A 20959-nucleotide genomic window follows, 5' to 3' on the forward strand; every position below is an offset into this window, starting at 1 on the left:
AGTTCCATATTACTGTAAAAGCACCAATGGGGTCCGTATTTCACGCATCGCCATCTCGAATTAACTTATGTCTGTCGAGACCAAAATTTAAAAAACGTGAACATCACACAGATTAATATGTACCCCTAAGTCTCTGGAACGGAATACATGCACCAATGAACCTACAACTACACGATTTATATTTTAAAAATAATTAAATTCACTTAGCATTCAAAACTTGCGAATTTTGAAAAAAACAAATTTGCTGATTAAATACGGACAACCGTTTAACTGAAGTAAAATGGGTTTTCCACTTGCTATTGATGTCTGCCTAGTTCAGTTCAGCCACAATCCGCTACAGTTTGCCTTTATTATCAGTTCGAAACGGGGTGGTTCCATAATACCCACAGTGTTCCATAATACCACTTTTTCCTCTACTTCATTTTATGAAGTATCAGAACCATGTATTGACTGTTTTTTATGAGTTGCAGTTATGATTTTTGAAATAATTACGTTTTTGTAGTTAATTCGATTTGAGGTCTTCAAACTCAATTATTACAATGTTGTTTGCATCTGTTTTGGCATCCTTTGGTTCAAATTCAGCATCTGTAACAGATTCAAGTTTTTCTGATTACACTTTGCCGATAAGCTCTTGACTTACAAACTGATTTTGACTTTCCCACACTCTGTATTTGACAACATTTATAATTTTATTTCAAAATATATGAACCTCAGAATAGAAAGCACTGACTGATTTGAGATGACTCAAAGGGGTAGAATTTTAGTTAAACTCCTTACCCCCATATAGTGCAATATTTGAACATGTTTCCTATACTTTACAACCCAGGGTTTATTTGAATACTCAGTTTAATTGAGGAAGAATACAGCTCTTTACTAACCTTTATCATGCAGTCTATTTTATTAATGTAATCTAATGTTTTCAACTGAATTAATTGATTGAAAACATTAATAAAATAGACTGCATGTTAAAGGTTAGTAAAGGGTGGTTATTTTTAAGTAAGTACAGTTTGAGAAGAGTGAAGAATACAGCATCTTAAAATAAATCCTCAAAAATGCAAATTACAATATGTAGGAAAACAGCCAAAAAACAAAACTATTTTGAAGATAAAAATTTCTCAGTTAAAAGTTGTTCCAAAGATAATAGAGGATAATAATCAGAGATGACTTATTTTGTCCTTGGTATCATAGGTCACCTCTGATGGATATTTCATAATCCTATTATAAATACCAAAATAACCTGGTAGTTAATTTAACGTTAAACTATAATACAACCTTTAACTACCAGGTTATTTTTGGTAAAAGGTTGATTTTCTCAATTAAAGCTAAATAAAACATTCTCTTAGGTTTGGGGAGAAATACAAATTGAATTTGGTGTTCTACAGTGTTTTCATCATATCATATTTACTAATCATAATGCTTTAGACCAGTGGTTCTCGACCTGTGTTCTGCAAATTTGCTCCATGCAGTTCATGAAAGAGATATTTTAAAATGTTTTTATTGCACATTTATTCCAATGTATTACAACATATTACTTTACATATTATTGAATAAAATAGTTTATAAATTTTTTGCTTTATTGTTTTGCAAGACCAATAAATGTGAAATTGCCTTTCAATTTATATATATATACAGGCTCCACATAACAAAGTATTTAAGGCCATAGAACACCATTTCTTAAAGATAGAGAACCACCATTTTAGACCAAATAAGAACAAAATATGGTCTCGAGAAGATATTAATATATCTCTTTAGTACATTAATAGTGAAATAATCCCAAAATGTAACATATCCATATATTTTTTTATATTAAAAATATTAGCCAAAAAATTGTATAGATTAGAATGTTTATCTTGTTTGTAAGGAAATTACAAAGGGAGGTAATATGCTTTATTATTTTATGTTACAATATTTTGTAGGATGTAAATGTTGAAATAAAAAAGACAACATATATTTAACTTAGTGTCATCTAATTTAATTTCATAGTTGTATGTTTAAGTCTTTCTATAACAATTGCTTTACACAAATTATCGCACTTCGGTTGTTTCTTCTTTTTTTATCGATATTAATTTGTTTTACTAAATGTAATTTCAGTATTTTTAGACCATGTTGTATTAACACATTAGGAATAAACTAATTCTCTTCCTACAAAATTAAGAGGTCTTATTTCCAATACACTAGAGTAAGTGACAGAAGCAGATCTACAAATTGTTTTTTTTTTTTAATTTTCAGAAATCAGTTCAATGATTGTTTAATATAGCTTTATAAAATTATGATAAAATAGATAAATAAATAAAACTTACACCAAAATTGTATAGCTTCTTGATAACAAGCACTGAGTTCAGCGTTAACACGATTTTCTTATATCGCAAGTACTTTCGATGAGTATTATATCGTCGTCCTCAGACGAAAAAGAACAAATTTGAAAAATAGAACGTGCAGGGTGTTCCAAGTAGAAAACAGAAAATTTTCTTGTCAATTTCTAAATTATAACGTTCAGTAATTCCATTGGTCACGTGCAGCAAGCTTTTGCAGGCGTTCAAAATATCTTAGAAATAGACAAGAAAATTTTGCGTTTTCTACTTGGAACACCCTGCACGTTCTATTTTTCAAATTTGTTCTTTTTTGCCTGAGGACGATGATATAAGAAAATCATGTTAACACTGAACTCAGTGCTTGTTATCAAGAAGCTATTATGATAATATACAATTGATGCTATTTATTATACAATTAAAAAACTAAAAAAAAGCATCATTTATTTAATTTATAAAAATGCTATAAAGTGAACAATCAATATATAAGTTCGCTGACTTGGTGGAGATTGGAGACTTAAAATCCTAATGTAAGTTATCCGATTTCCAGGGGGAATCATTAATCCCGCATCAGGATGATCTAGTGTCATTCTTGTCATCTGTATCTCCTCCATCACATCCACATGCGAATCTCACATAAACCCGTTTATTTTAAACATAAAGTAAACTTACACTAAGGAACAAAAATGTTCTTTATACAATTGGAGGTTCGAATTGTCAAAGGTGTTTCTATTGTTGCTCGAAGGAAGGTCCTGGGGCAACGGCAAGTGAGGAGATTCGTCAGTCAGTGTCCGTAGTCACAGGTTACAAGTTGGGCACAACCGTGTGCAGGTGCACAAATTTCGGAAAGTGAAAGTCCTTGAAGATCGCGGATTATATCAATCTCCATTCTTTGTTTCATTTTCTTCTGATTGGCTCCACATCCCCTTTTTCTCACTCCCCGATTGGTCTCTCGTCTGTCTCCAAGCGAAAGACGATTCCTGTTCGAGTCACCAGAAAGATCCGCTTCAAAGAATCTACTTGACACCATCCATTACTCTGGATGCAAAATGTTGATGGAACTTTGAAACTTGGGCTCATATTTTACACCATTGTTGTCTAGTCTGTGACGTTTTTGAAATTTAACGACTCGATGTCCCTTTTCATCATTAACCTTTCCTCTTTTCAAAATTTCTATGTTCTAATTATTTGCATATGAGCAACTTGTCAAAGGTCCATCTCTACTGGAGGTCATTTGTTTACAATTATTAATCATTTATAATTATTGTGTTCTGTTTACATCAATAGAGCTTTTTCTCTTGTTGCGGTTTCATATGACTAGAAAAAAAAATCGTATATTGTTAAAAACTGATCAAAGATCGAATTAGTTGTTCTACTTTCCTTTTAATAAATTTTTAATAATAATTGTTTAATTTCAACCCGTTTTTGGAACCTCACAAATATACAGTAAGACCTTGATTAACACTGATTCGATATAATGTGGTCTGTTCAAAGCCTAAAAAAAGCTCAAAATTTATGCTTATTCAAATTATTGCTGCATTTCATTGATTCGGATATAATAAGATTATTCTTGAATACAAACCAATCAGCAAAAGATGCAATTCATCATAGCATTGTACTGTGAAGTTTCGTTTGAGGGCAATATATTATTGCAGACAGGAAACACACAAAACGAGTAAAAATACAAAAATTTTTTTTTATTCATCAAACACATGTTCTTTAAAATGATTCCAACCTACAGACTATTGGGTTCGTATACATACAATAATCGTCTACACAAACAAGCCTCTATTGTGGCAACCGACACACGACTTATAGCTAAACTTAACCTACTTACAAACTAAGGAAGGAGAAATAAAATATAGATAAGGATAGTAGTAGAATAAAGGAGAAAATACCCGGGAGTTTTCTGCCACATGGTCTCGGATGATTCACCGTCTTGAAATTCTTAATGACTGCAGACCTTATTTTCTTTCCTCTTATGAACGTCTACGTTTTCTGAAGTTGTCTTGTGGTCTTCCCGCTTGCCGTTACTTGAACATGGGGGAACTCGATTTCTTTAGCAATTGCCCTACGTTCCTCTATAATTCAGCCGTCTTACAAGGTTCCGATACCTCTGATCTCTCACTATGCGATCAGGGTATGATCCTCCTTCGGTTTTCTATTGCAAGGTTTCTTACTTCTTGCTCGACCCCTCGGTCAGGACCACACTCGTTTTCGTCCTCTCTCGACGAAATCGCAGCCACTTCTCCTTTCTTTCACCTCGCCTCCTCTCCAGGGGGTTATTGCTCCTTTTGTCTTCTTGACATTGTTTCACAGAATCGATGATGTCACCCGAGGGAATAGGGATTAAGGGAGAAAGTTCTAGAACAGTTAAGACAAAAGGACAGAGGAGATACTAAGCCTAACTAAAATTAACAAAAATATATATAAAACTATGGCTGACGGCCACAGTACTTACTCTACCTAATTTTTTTTTTGTTCAATTTTGGAAAAAATATATCATCATGGATGCCATAGGCAATATCAATTTCGCCTGGCAAGTATTAACTGAAAAATGCATGAATGGAGTGTGAAAGGTATGGCCAGAGATATCCAAGGATTCTTAACGAGAAGAGTCTATCATTGACTAAATTGTCAACCTAATTGATGCAGCAGGAATAGGAGATGTATAAGAGCATGATATTGAGGAGTCACTGCAGGTTTCTGGTGAGAGCTCTACCAACGACGACCTTCACAAACTGGCAGAACAGAAAAATAGTGATTCTGAAAACAAAGAACCCAAAGAACTTGTTACATATTTCCTTAGTAAAGCTTTGGTAACAATAACTGAAATCATTGATCAAACTGTTGCAAATGAATAGATTTTGAAAGGAGTGCAAAAGCAAGACAAAGCATTTTGGATGTGATCTCCTCCTACCGACATTTGCTTAACGAAAGAAAAAGAAACTAACGAATGACACTAGATGAGTTCATCACAAAAAAAAAAAATCAAGAATTTCAGAAGAGACTTTCATCACAAAAATGAACTTTATATTTCTGTGTGCTTATGTTTATGTGTTATGTAACATATATTATTATGCAAATTAATAAAAAAATAACTTAAAATTAAAGTAAAATTTGTTTATTTTTGGCCACGTGTTTCCCTTTTCTTATTTTCTGTGTTAAAATGGCCTCATTTAACACTATCATTTAGCACTTTATCATCTAGGAACGCATCCTAAGCACTAAACAAGGTCTTACTGTATATAGGTTAACATTTTGAAAAGGGAAAAAAAAAAAGATAATGATTGGTAAAAATAATTATTATTTTTACCAATCATTATCTTTTTTTTTAATTAATGTATGATTTATCTTTTATATTTTTTTTAATTAATGTATGATTTATCTTTTTTTTTAATTAATGTATGATTAGCATTTATATTACTAAATAAATTTAAGTATTTAGAAACTGGAGGAAATGCCAGAAACAAAATTACACCTTAAAATATGCTCAAACAGCAAAATTTAATGAAACAAAGTTTGACTTAAATTTATAGTTAATTATTACATTTAAAAATATTTTTAAAATTTACTTTACCTTTATTTTCTAATATTCTTTAAATACGTGCTTTTTCAGGTGAAATACGCATTTAAAACTTCTAAATCATATATTCCTCAAGATGAGTCAAAGAATATCTCAGGCCAATGGATGTAAGTCTTGAATAATTAATATATGGTCTTCAGCTTTCTGTATGTGTGCCATTTAGTTTTCATTAAAACATCTATAACTATATAATTCAAAAAATTTTATTGAAAGGAAAAAATTATAATTTTTAAATGCATTTAACTGTTTATGACCATTACTGTATTATTTGTAAAATTTTGTTTTGGATCATTATATATTAAACAGTAAACTATTCAGTACATTCTTTCTGCTATTCAAGATTAGTAGAAACTTCTTACTGCAATAAGTAAATTCAAACTTTTAAATAAACCTATCCAAAATAATGAAAAACTTCTATACTTAATTTATCATTGAAGTATTACAAACTATAAATTTGTAACCTAAAAATAGTATATGTTAATCACAAACATTTGAACTAAGTCACAATCCAAGTAAGGTGGCATCATCATTCATCCCTTCTATTTCATTCTTATAATGCCTTTGTGTTAACTTTTTAAACATTAACTCATTGTGCTACTTTGAATATTACTGTATAATTTAACTTTTTATATGTATTATACCAGGTGTGTCAAACTGATTTAAATAACAGGCCATTAATGCAACTGGTAAGATTTATGCAGGCCATATCATTATAATTTTAAGAAAATTTGTAAATTTGAAGTGAGAATGCAGGAATATAGATAGGGCAACTAATGTAAGAATGTGGACAAAATTAAGTTATACAACGAAACAAATTTTGCACGAAAATTATTTATTGTGGATTTCCAACGTCACAATGCACAAAACGGTATACAAGATCAATACTAAGACACTATAAAATTAAAACATATAGTTCCGTTTCCGACAGTGATAATAAAGAGAGCCCGATCTACAAACTAATCTTATATTCTAACTTAACACTAGTGGAAGGGAGAAATAAAGGTAGAAGAATGAAGGGAGAGTATATATATATGATAGAGAATGAAATACCCGGGATATTTTGTCGGTGTGTTCGAACGATTCTTTGTTGTTGGGTGGGATGACAAACGATGAATCCGTCTGATTCGAATTGTTGTCGCCTCCTTCTGTTTTACCCTTCCTTTCCTTACTTCTTATGGCGCTATTGCCGGATGAGAACTTCTTTCTTCCTGTCCTTCCAATATCTCCGTTAGTCTTAAGCGATCTTCGAGCGTTTTCTCTCCACGTCTGTACTCCTTGCGGTACCGTCCTCGAATGCCTTTGTCTTGTCCTCCTTGTCCTCAGGGTAATTCGAACCTCTTTTGTTCCTCCGTTCCCCGGAAGTGGTCATCCCACCCAAGGGACAGGGATTAAAATAGGAAAGTTCTAGAAGGGGAGAGAATAATAGAACAAAGGATAGCAGGAAATAACTAAACTAACTTAACTTAATAAATACAACATATGGCGTACGACTACACTAAAACACATTATGTAGTTCAGTGAATTCAAATACTGTAGCAATTATATAATGTTATTTAAACATTTATTTTATTTAATGTACATATTTAAAAAACTAAGATTAATTGTTTTCATCGGAAACTTGCCAGTGCTATCATCCTCGTCCTAGTTTTCCAATATCTGGATATAAAGACTGAGAACAATCTTCATTATGATAGATGTTTATCAGTTAATCTTGATCTGTAATCTGTTTCATTTAATTTCAAAGCATCCTGACCATGGCCCATGAAAAATCACATCAGGGGCTGCCAGTTTGACACCCCTGTATTATACTTCGTATAATAATTATAGTGCATAAATAGTATTCAGATTAATTATTTAGAATCCTAAGTACAAAACCTTTGATGTGAGGAGATGGTTATCAAAGGGTTACAATAAATAATGAATTATATTTTAATTACAAAACTGTAATAGAGATAACACAAATACAAAACCTTTGATGTGAGGAGATGGTTATCAAAGGGTTACAATAAATAATGAATTATATTTTAATTACAAAACTGTAATAGAGATAACACAAAAATACAATATATTACACAAGTCTGCAAAAAAAAATTTTTTCCAGCTGCATGGAATATTTTTGCTGAATTATATGTTTTAAAGATCACAGATTCTAAAAATAACTTCCATTACATCCCATCACGTAAAGGTTTTTTGCAAAATAAAAACAAATTTTTGATAAAAATTCTTATTTATTACAATGAACTAAATATATTATATTTTCTTACAACTAATCAACAAATTGTTTCTGATATTTATACACAATTTTAGGTCTACTCTTTTTTCTTATGAAACCTTTCCTTCTTCTTTTTGATGCTTCTCCAAACTTGTTTCTGATTTCCTTCTCTGGTTTCTTGATTGAGCATCCAACAGTAGTCAGCTAACATATTGACATCCCATTTTCCTTAGTAATGTCTCTCGATATCACGGACATCCTGGTGAAATCTTTCACCCTGTTCTTCACTGTAGGCTCCCAAGTTTTCGGGAAAATAGTCAATATGGGAGTGTAAGAAATGAACTTTTAAGCTCACCTTGCATCCTCGAGCTTCATACGTTGCCAGTATGTGTTATACAATGGTTTTGTAGTCAGGGTCCTTAGTATTTCCCAAAAACTTATGCACTACATTCTTGAAAGAGTCCCCATGTGTTTTTTCCTTTTCTCCCATTGTTTCCAAAAATGTGCTTTGTCTTGATCTCCAAGTTTCAATTTGAAATACGCAAATTAAACTTTCTTCACAAATTCACTTATGTTTCTTCGTTGACTTTTCACTGTGTATTCACCACAAACATAACAGAAGCTGTCGGGAGAAATTACACAACCTCTGTGAGCCATATCCCAGAAATAAAAACTACAAGCGCAGTAGCGTTCGAATGCTGGATATAAACTGAGTGTGGCATTAGATGGCCAGTGAGATAATGAACTTATTTAGCTTGTTGAAACATGACCTAATCCAACAGCAGGTTGTTTATATTTATTCCTAGTATTTCAGGTAACATGTTGAAACATGCTCAACCTCACCAATAATATTACTCACTATCAACTTTTAACCTGTTTCTATACTATCATGCAATTTTCCTCCTTGTTAAATTTCTCTCCTGCCATTACCTGTGTGTGTAACAATGATTTGTGTTATATAAACTTTTGTATTTGTATTGTGTAGCAACACTTCATGTCATATAACCATTGTATTATTTTTTATAATAAATAAATGGCCATCATGTGGTGTCTTTTATCAAGCCCGCCACTTTTTGGTTCGATATGACTTGAAACAGATCAAAGTAGTCATGTATGATTATTTAAACTTGTAAGGTATCCTACTCACTATCTGTGAACACATAACTTGCAACAGTGATATATTTAACACTCTTAATGCTAAAACTACTAAACCCACCTACCCCTACCACTACTCTCTTCAACCATTAACATTTTTTATTCATTTATTACCAAGTCCAGCTATAATTGTTAGAATTAATGTGAGAAGTCTTCGTTTTAAGGCCATTTTTTAAATAAAAAAATACTAAATGTTAAGTTAACTAGGAATTTTACACTAAATACAAACAAAAATTTGAGTGTAACAAAAAAAAATTGACGATATGGAATTTTTTTGGTATTTTTTTCATTTTCTTACAGATTTCAACTTGGTAAAAATGTATAAAAATTCTATGCAGTTTTTTACTTGCAGACTTGTGTCATTAGACAATCAAAATATAAAATATTGAAAATTAACTTGGGAAGAACTATCTAAAATACTTAAATAATAAAATTTATAGGTAGGTTTTTATTAAGGTTGGAGAAGGTGGAATAAAATGACACCAACTGATGAATAACTGCATGTCAATTTATGCTAGTTTTTTATTCATTATCCTAGCTATATGATAAACATTATTATACTGAAGCAGTGGCAAACCCATAACCTCCTTAGAAAATTTTTTAACTAACTCCAATGTAACCATTGTCACCATATTCTCCAATCCAATTATAACATTATTATTTATTCTGTTTTTGATTATCAGAACAGAAGAAATAATTGCTCTCACTCAATCCTATCAGTCAGGGTAATTTTATTCCACCTTCTCCAACCTTAATTCAAAGTTTAAGAGCATTGGATGAAGTGTTTGTAATCTACTCTGTTAAGCAATTGAGTCTATTAATAAAATCATCTACCTTACTATTGAGGGTGATATGTAATTGCAGCAAAATGCAAAATATCTTTGTCGAAACTTCTTTCTTCCAAAAGCCAAGAAACATTGTTTTCCCATCCATCTAAATTTTCTGCCAGCTCTTTTGTTTAACATGAGAGAGAAAAATCTTTTTTACACCTTGGGACATAAAAAATATAACAAAGAAGACTCACCTATGAATAGAATAATGAATTGACATTAATAACTTTTCACAAATTGTAAGATAGCATTTAGATTAGGAGAGAGATATTTATTTTTAATTAATAACAAATAAAATTACATAAATGTTTCTTTTTATGTTGTAGTTATGCCAAATTGAATTATACAATGTACTGTCACATTTTTTGTACTCAAAATTTATGTGATGTAGTTGCCATTAGATGCATCATCATGTTATAAATGATCAATCCAAAGATACCAATATGGATTTTTACAGAAAAATAATATTGTGAGAAAATATTTATATCAGTAAAAAGAAGCAAAGATACTATTGAATAAGTACTAATATTTAAAAAATATCAGAACATATACCATATTAACTGAATAAGTTGCATAGTTTGGTTTAAAAATAATTTAAATGCACTTAATTATAATTTAGGTTCCTGATCTCTGAGATATCTATTTATGAAAATTTTTCTGTTTTCATATTGCCTTCAGTTAAGAAAACATGATTAATACTCTTTCATTTGTTATTTCCCTTAATTAAATCTAAGTGATGAGTGATCTATAATTCCCATACAGTGGAATTGTTTGTATTGTATCTGTTATATTTTTTGTAAAAAGTTTGGTAGCCTATATGAACACTAAGAATTTTTTTTCACAAACTGAAAAATTCAAAATTCAATGATGTCATTTTACAAACATACATATCAAAAGCTAAAATTTTGTAATTTTTTTCATGAGGTATTAAGGTAAACAAAAGTAAAATATTCCACTGTCAAAAATTATTATTGGCATCACTTATTAAACGAGATGGAAGAAACGGCAAAACTTTGCAGATTCATTCCAATAAAGTTATTTATCTAAGCTTAAATGTAATTTATCAAATATATGACTTTTATTTTATACCCATAACTTTAAAGTTCTGTTTTTGTCAAAGCATATCAAAAATAACCTTACAAGACTGAACTTGGCTAAAAAATGAGTTTATATATCTTTCATCTGTTTATATCATTGATGACAACACAGCATATCCATTTCGTACCTTTATAAGCATTAGAATTTAAATAGTACAGTAGAGTGTCAGTTATCCAAATGTCAATCAACCAAAACATTGGTTAACTGAAAGCGTTCCAGCCAGACTGTGTTGTGCTGAATCAAACGTTTTTAATACTAGATTAACCTCTAAAGTATAATTTTTTTCGTTTTTATATTTTTCAATATATTTATTTTGTTTGTACAAAATAAAGAAATAATTTTTAACGACACAATAATCACGATTATTATTATAAAAATTTTCGTTTGAGCATCCAACAGTAGTCAGCTAACATATTGACATCCCATTTTCCTTAGTAATGTCTCTCGATATCACGGACATCCTGGTGAAATCTTTCACCCTGTTCTTCACTGTAGGCTCCCAAGTTTTCGGGAAAATAGTCAATATGGGAGTGTAAGAAATGAACTTTTAAGCTCATCTTGCATNACACTGACTGGAGATGATTTAAGTGTCCACGGCCTTCTCTTTAGCACTCACACAGCATTGTTTGTGTGTGTGTAAACATAATCTCACAAATTCAATTTATAATTAAAGCCAAACAACTGCTGAATTATCTGGCTAAAATATTATAAACGGCTATGCAACTATAAACTGGGTTTGTGAGTTGATGTTTATATAACATGAAGTTTTAATTAAAATGGTTATTTTGGTTTGATGAGAGCACTATTGATGATATGACAGACATCTCATCTGGATTTGATTTCTTGCCAAACTTGAAGCAGCATATCTGTTGTTACTTTGGTAACTATGAGTGCAACTGTAGGTTTTAGCTTGGCAAGATTTGCAAAAAAGAATGGAATAAACAATTGATTTTTAATGTAAATCCAGAAGAAAAATTCAATTAGGTATCAGCATGACCACCACCTTTTCCCATATTTATCAGTCCTGTTTATTGAGGAAATCAATAGATCAGTTGATTTATTAGCTTCCTCAATAAACGTTTCCCAAATCCCAGACATCTGTATGATAATGGGATGGTGTGTCATCTTGATACAAAAAAATGATGCTGAAAGTGCATGCATCCAACTGTGGAATGAGAAAATTTTTCAATATATCCAGATACACAATACCACAGATGATTCTCTTGCAGAAAAAGAAGTTGTATACTTTATCTTTACTAAGAGTGCTAAACATGTTCCATATTTTCTTGTGGATTTTTAAAGCTGCAAATCCTGCAACTGGATTTCATTTTACCATTGTTGTGAAATATCAACTTGAACAACATTATCATCAGTGACAAGACTGTTCTGTCTTCCTCAATCTAGTTTGACTTGTCAGTAATTTTTTGGAGCATTGCAAATTTAGTTAATTTAAATGTAACTTAAAATGTAAAAATTTTTAACTTGTGGTTTAAATCATCATAAATTATCAAAATCGTAAGCACGCCTGTGCAATACTTATTATTCCTGTTCACATCCTTGTTGAATAATGCGTGTTACCGTTACTCTATGTCCATGTAAATCCATCTCCATTCTTTCATACCTAATTCTGACAATCATACATACTAATTAGTTATAGTAAACTAGAATCTAGTAGCATTCACTAAAATTGAATAAGTTTTTCAATTTTAATAGGTGCCATGGAAGTCATAAAGATCTGATGATGATGATAAAAGTACAGGATACGCCCGTAAAAATTATCAGGTAATATTTTAAAATATTAATATATTTATACAAACCAGTTGTTGAGATGTATCACTCATAAAACCAACACTAGCAAATAACAAGAAAAAAAGGAAAATTTACAAATGTTTTCATCTATGTGAAATAGACATCCTCAGGTATATACGATATCAAACAAATGGCTAACAAAAATAGAATGTTTTTTAAAAAGTTCAGACTGATTATGTGATTCAAATACCTTAAGATTTTTATGTTCAGGATAAAATTTCAATATATGTATATTATTTAAACAATAAATGAATAAATAGGAATTAACATGAAATTAATTGATTATGATTTAAATATTCTCCATAGTATATACCTGAGGATGTCTATTTCACATAAGAAAAAAATCGTAAATTTTCTTGTTATTTGTTGGTGTTGGTTTTATGAATGATATATTTTAAAATATATTTCCATATAATTCAGTATTTTATTTATTTAGCAATAAACATAATAATTAAGCTTAATGATAAATTATTTTAAAAATAATTATAAAATATAATATTTAATTAAAAACTGACTTTTAATATATATTTGTTTTATTAATGTAAGTTATTTGTGCTATGGAACGCTCCAAGTTAAGCCAGCAACCGTTTGGAAGACATTATGTAATCCATTAAGTCGATTTATTTATGATGAAACTGTAAAAGTAAGTATTTTCTGTATTATGTTATTGTTAGTAATAGAGTATATATTACTCATTTTAAAAAATAATATGTTTAAAACACAACAGTTTATATACAGTGTGATTCAAAATGATTTCACTATAAATTAATAACCAATTCTGTAAGTGCTCTGATTAAAATGTGCTACATACACTCAAAATTATAAAGACAAACTACTGCCAAATTATTGGACTATAATATGGCTATGTAATTAATTAAATACTAAATAATTTGTCTAGCGGTAGGCAGCTATGCTTCTTTCTTATACTAGATTTAATTATTATAATAAATATAATTTAGAATTTTCTGGAAGAAAAGAAGGAAGAAATTTTCTGGAAGAAAATTTTTCTTTCCATAACTCATAATCAGAATCCATAATCCATAATCAGAATCTATAAATCCAGAATCCATAATCCATAACTCAGAATCAGAATCCATAATCAGAATCCATAACTCCCACTTACACTTACTGTGTGGATGCATTGCTGGTTATGCTACCTGGTCTTCCAAACAATCTTTACTTCTAGAACTATTAATTTAGATATAACCATACAGGTCACTTGCAACACTGACTGGAGATGATTTAAGTGTCCACGGCCTTCTCTTTAGCACTCACACAGCATTGTTTGTGTGTGTGTAAACATAATCTCACAAATTCAATTTATAATTAAAGCCAAACAACTGCTGAATTATCTGGCTAAAATATTATAAACGGCTATGCAACTATAAACTGGGTTTGTGAGTTGATGTTTATATAACATGAAGTTTTAATTAAAATGGTTATTTTGGTTTGATGAGAGCACTATTGATGATATGACAGACATCTCATCTGGATTTGATTTCTTGCCAAACTTGAAGCAGCATATCTGTTGTTACTTTGGTAACTATGAGTGAAACTGTAGGTTTTAGCTTGGCAAGATTTGCAAAAAAGAATGGAATAAACAATTGATTTTTAATGTAAATCCAGAAGAAAAATTCAATTAGGTATCAGCATGACCACCACCTTTTCCCATATTTATCAGTCCTGTTTATTGAGGAAATCAATAGATCAGTTGATTTATTAGCTTCCTCAATAAACGTTTCCCAAATCCCAGACATCTGTATGATAATGGGATGGTGTGTCATCTTGATACAAAAAAATGATGCTGAAAGTGCATGCATCCAACTGTGGAATGAGAAAATTTTTCAATATATCCAGATACACAATACCACAGATGATTCTCTTGCAGAAAAAGAAGTTGTATACTTTATCTTTACTAAGAGTGCTAAACATGTTCCATATTTTCTTGTGGATTTTTAAAGCTGCAAATCCTGCAACTGGATTTCATTTTACCATTGTTGTGAAATATCAACTTGAACAACATTATCATCAGTGACAAGACTGTTCTGTCTTCCTCAATCTAGTTTGACTTGTCAGTAATTTTTTGGAGCATTGCAAATTTAGTTAATTTAAATGTAACTTAAAATGTAAAAATTTTTAACTTGTGGTTTAAATCATCATAAATTATCAAAATATGTCAAAATATTTTATAATAAATCCACAAAAAATATGAAACATAAATGATGATAATGTTTAAATATAAAATTATAAAAAAAACTTCTATTTAGCTAATCAAGACAATTTTGAAAAAGTTTTTAAACACATGTTATTCATTTGTAAATTTACCGTGTGCGGAACAAGTGAATATTCCATTTTAATCCAAGCAGACACAAAATTTCACTCTAGATAATGTCAAAATGCTTTTTGAAATAAAAAGAACTGCAAAAAGAAAATCTGTTTTTAAAATTTGGTTTTAGTTTTTCTTAAAAATTGAAACTATAGTTCGGTAAGAGCAATCGACTCATCCTTACTTTAGACACATAAATGTGTTATTAGGCAACAATGTAACAAGTGACTGAACTGATCAGAAATAAAATAAACAAACACACAGTTTTACTTTTAAAACATGTGATTTCCTTGAGTTTTGGCAGATTTTCCCAATTAACATCTTTGAGCTTAACAGAGATATGGCAATAGCTGCAAAAAATAGAGTATCATGTTTTCTACTGTAAATTTCTCCCTAGCATCATTCTTGCAATTGGATGTATCCTGCACCTATGTGTATCAGTAACAATAAAATATTTCTGTATAGATCTTGTTTTATAATATCTATATACATAATCTAATAATTGATAAGGAATTCTTGTAGAAAAATTATGTATAAGATTTTTCATATCAAACTTACATTATAGGGCAGAAATTATTATTTATTCTATTTTGTATTACTGCAATTTTTAAAATATATAAAAATAATTAAATAATTTTATCTTTTGTTCATCATTTAATAAAAGCACTTTTTTACAGAAAATAAATGTTGTCCAAAATTTATCAAGTATGCAAAAAATCAGTGAGTATTAGATACTTGTTGTACCTTATATAAATGTAATTTTAAGCATAAGATGATTTTCAAGTAGACAGAAATGTTTAATATCAGGTAAATTTCAGGATTTTATTAAAAGCAACAACTATCTGAATTAAAAGATGAAATTTTATTTCATCTTTTAATTCAGATAGTTGATCCCATGATAAAAATGAATATTTTTATCATGGGATGAACATCATTTCTCACATTAAAAAAAATGACAATTTTCATTCAAGAATGATTTGAATTAATTATAATTGTTACATAGTTTTAATATTTATAATATTTTGAAATATAATTAATAAAATATAGATAATTTTCATCTAAAAATGAACAGATCATTTCTTGTTTTTAAATATATCAGATGATTTGATTTTGACTATGAAACAATAATAATATATGTTAAAATATAGTTTAGATAATCTGAAACAAGTTATGTAATTTTTACATGAAACTGGGTTGAAGTGTATAACCTATTATTAAATAAACTGCTTTTATTGGGAGCACCAGAAGAAAAAAAAGTATGCAGATTTTTCAGGTGATTTGCCATTTTCAGAAACAAGAAGAGTACTGTAAGGTCTCGTTTTATGCGGTGGATACGTTCTACAGAAAAGCGCATAAAAAAAAAATTCGCATAAAAAAAGACTTTACTTGCCTTGAAAAAGTAGGGATACGTTCCGTAATTTTCTAAAATTGCATAAAACCAAAACAAAGAGTTAAAATTAACTTAAAACCGCATAAAAAAAGTTTGCAGAAATTAAAAGAAATATGCTGCTTAATAAATTACTTCGAATGTCTGAAAGAAATTCATATAAAAGCGTAAAATAAACTTGTATTCAAACTTAATTCAGTTAATTTTATTGAAAAGTAATATAGTTTTACATTTTTTTTGAATTTTTGGAATGTTTTTTAAGTCTCCAAATTTTTTTAAAATATTAAAAAATATACGGCCAGCTAGTGTTCACCCTACTCTAAACCCTTGTCCTCCCGCAACGTTTATGATAATGCCCCGGGAAATCCAACTCCAGCTGTGTTCAAGGTCATCCAGATGTGTAAACAATGACTCATCGGTGTTAAATTTCACAGAAGGGCGAGACAAAGGAAGTTAAACTTTGAAGCTTTTTCTTCAAAATTAACGCATTTCTTTCGTTTTTTTCAGTTTTAAGTATTTTTTATGTTTAATTACATTTATATCAAAAATTGCTAGGAACTAAAGCGATTAAGGTAGATCTAGCTGTCCTTTACATCCATAAACGTTATATGTCAGTGGAACAAATGGAGTGAGCTTTGAGCGTCCCACGATTTTTGGAGACTGTCTATACGCGGGCTTCCTAAACAAGCCTATATGTATGTTTGTCCAAAAAAATTTTGGATGAAATACAAACCGCACAACTTCAAAATCGCATAAAAAAAATCCGCATAAAACGAGACCTTACAGTAGTTTATACAAGGTTACACACAAAAAAGTTGTTATATAAAGTCACTTCTTGACTTATGTACGAAGTTGCAGAACTGAACCCTGTCGTAAGTCGAATTTCATACAAAAATAAATATAATTATAATAGACATATGTACATCAAAATTAATAGCTTTCATTTCTGATTTTTAATTGTAAACTATATATAAGCATTATTCTGGATTATCAGCAAGTGTAGTAGTAATGCTTTTTGTTTTTATAAACAAGTCCAATTTTGTTTGGACAGTTTGTTGTTTTTTTTCGTTATAAATTTCATTATAACAGGCAAGTGCTTGGTGCATTGTACCTTCAAAAATCTATTGTTGTCTGAGTCCATATTTTCAAATTTTATAATTGCCCCATTTCTTTTGACACAAATTTTTTGGGTGATTCTTCGTGTTCATCCAGTTCTTTTAGCTCCATTACATTTTTATCTGCAACTCATTCCTCAATCTCAATCAGGTCTTCGTTTGTGAGTTCCTCTACATTATTTTCCAAAAGTTGATTTACATCTTCATTATCAACTTCCAGATTTAATTGTTGAGCAAATTGTACAATAACATTAATAGAGAAGAGGAAATAGAAGACATAGTTAAAGTTCATATTGTTATTAAACCTTTTTAATAGTTTGTTCCATATGCCATTCATACAATTCATTGTTACATTGGACCATTTTTCTGATATATTCTTTATTGCATGAAAATTTTTATAATTTTTCCAAAATTCTCTCAATGTCTGATCTTTCTCAGTTCCCACAATTGCTTGGGTAAAATTGATTCTTAAATAATGCACTTTGAAGTTAGCAATACACCCTTGATCCATCAGCTGTAGTATGCTTGTGGTATTATAAAAGTGGTTTCTTTATCACCTGTTTGGATGGGACTCTCCTAAGTGTAGAGGGTGACCTGGAGCATTGTCAAGAAGCAATACAATTTTAAAAGCAATGTCTTTTTCATCACAATATTTCTTTACTTCTGCAACAAAGTAGTTGTTAAACCAGTCTTCAAAAAGGCATTGTGTCATCCACGCCTTCTTATTGGCATGATAATATAGTGGTAATGTGTCCTTACTGATTCCCTTGAAGACTCTTAGAGTTTTGGAAATGATATACCATAAACGGCTTCAATATTATAACCAGTGACATTTCCACTTAATAAAAGGGTAGCACGATCTTTAAATCCAGGCATGCATTTAGCGTATTTTTGAATGTATGTCTGTTCAGGCATTTTTTCCAATACAGTGGGTGATCGGTTAACGAACATAATCTGTTCCAAGACTTTGTTCGTTAATCAATTATCGATTTACCATAGGTTTTTATGGGACTTTGATTAATTTGTTCTGGAGACTCCAAAAAATAAAATATATACACTTTTTTACTATGTTTATTTATATGTAGTCTTGCATTTTTATTAGTCATGTTTTTTTGCCTGGGCAACGCCAGGCTTATTTGCTGGTTAAAACATATATTACAACTCTTTAATTTAATGTACAGTACAATAAAATTTTTCAAGTTTCTTGTAGAGTTAAAATTTTAACCAGAATGGGATCTTTTTATCTCAAATAGCAGCAAATCAAGACATTTTTTTTCTTCCTTAATTAAATCGTCTGAATCCTGATGGTGATAAAAATTTGAAATCAACCTAGAATAGAACATATATTTTAAACACAGATATTGTCATTCCTAACAAAATTATAAACAATTCTTATTTATAATTTTCAAAATTATACAGGGTGTCTCCCAGAAAGTGATCTTGGATCAGAAAGAACTGTCAAGTCCATGTAAACAATGCTCACTTTCATTTATCATCAAGCATTAGTGAATTTCCCATACCGTCCAAAAAACAGGGACTAAAATTATCTCAGGGCCTATTTCAGATAGAATATCACTTCCAATTGTAAAGTTGTACAGCACATTAAAATTAGAAAAATTCACATTATCCTTTTCTAATTGAGCAAAAAGAGAATGTGCCATATACACAATTCTTTAAATGTCCAGGAGTAAGTTAGACTTCCCTGTAGTGCTGAGCTGCTTTGTAAGTATTTGTTTCTCAAGCTTTAAGTAATTTCTGCAATAAAATGCTAACTTCCAAATTATAATCTTTTTCCTGTGAGATCTTTTGTGAAACCAAAACATATCCTTCAGTGACAACTTTATCATGCATTATTTAAAGCTTGAGAAGCAAACATGTACAAAGCGGCTCAGCATTACAGGGAAAACAAATTTACACAACCCTTTAACTGTACAGGAGTACAAAGCATGTCCTCTATCCTTTTTTTTTAATTGAGCAAAATCTGGACTGTACTAATTTTGATCTGCTCTACAACTTTACAATTGGAAACATGGTAATTTTAGCTCCTCTTCCTTAGAGAATGGGAAAATTCACTAATGCATCAATGAATAACCCATGCTCAATAATGTATGAGAGCAAACATTGTTTACATGAATCTGACAGTTCTTTCTAAGCTATTAGCCTGGGTTGCTTTTTAGTACACACCCTGTATTATGATAATATTAAATATGAATTGTTTAAATAATTAAATTACGAGGGTAGTTTTCTTTTCAAGTTCCGATGGTCCATTTAAAAAAAAGACAAGTGTAACACACTAAAAATAAAAAATTTTTAGTTAAAAACAAGTAAAATTATACTCTTTCTATTTCCAACTTCGAGGATTCTACAAGCCAAAAAAACGACAAATAAATGGCAAGGAACAATCCGCCATTTATTATTAACCAAACGTTATGCCAAAAAGTAACCATGTTTGTACCTAATCACCATGAAGATTGAGGAATTTGTCATATCTGTGGACAAGTTTTTCCATCCCCTTGTCATAGAATGTTGCTGCCAGTGAATTGAGATGGCCTCAACAACGTTCTTTTGAAGATCGTCATTAGTCTCAAACCTCTACCCTGCTAGCCACGTTTTCAGTTCAGGAAAGAAGTGGAAGTCTTCACCACCTTTAAACATCCAGCATATAGCCCCGATTTAGCACCGAATCACTTCCACCTCTTTCCTGAACAGAAAAAGTGGCTAGGAGGGCAGAGATTCGAGACTAGTGACGATCTTCAAAACAATGTTAGGGTCCATCTCAAGTCATTGGCAGCAACATTCTATGACAATGAGATGGAAAAGCTCGTCCACAGATATGACAAATTCCTCAACCTTCACAGTGATTATGCCAAAAAGTAATCATGTTTGTACCTAAATTTTGGTAATAAATTAATTTTGTTATTTACACTTTTTTTTATGGACCATCAGAGCTTGAAAAAAAGAAAAAGCCTACATATTTGAGAATCAATTTTAATAACTAATAAAATGTAAAATATTTGTCTCACGGTGTTATTAAATAACACCACGAGATAAATATTTTGTCACATACTATTAAAAACAAACTATTAGAATATTCAGTTATTGTCATTACTGCATTTTTTATTGTTTTGGATG

The 20959-nt window shown here is 30.3% G+C and overlaps 1 protein-coding gene across 1 annotated transcript in view; it reads left to right on the forward strand.

Annotated features, from left to right (window-relative positions):
• Positions 1-20959, forward strand: part of LOC111614429 — a 30180-nt gene that overhangs the window by 6594 nt on the left and 2627 nt on the right. The window contains exons 3-6 of the mRNA XM_023355803.1: positions 5929-6002; positions 12904-12972; positions 13546-13642; positions 16003-16045. Of these exons, the coding sequence (XP_023211571.1) occupies positions 5929-6002; positions 12904-12972; positions 13546-13642; positions 16003-16045 (283 nt within the window). The remainder of the gene's footprint in view (positions 1-5928; positions 6003-12903; positions 12973-13545; positions 13643-16002; positions 16046-20959) is intronic.

Source organism: Centruroides sculpturatus, unplaced genomic scaffold (genome assembly GCF_000671375.1).
Source record: "Centruroides sculpturatus isolate CEXI.00-Female unplaced genomic scaffold, Cexi_2.0 scaffold1483, whole genome shotgun sequence".
In the NCBI taxonomy this organism is placed as follows: domain Eukaryota; kingdom Metazoa; phylum Arthropoda; class Arachnida; order Scorpiones; family Buthidae; genus Centruroides; species Centruroides sculpturatus.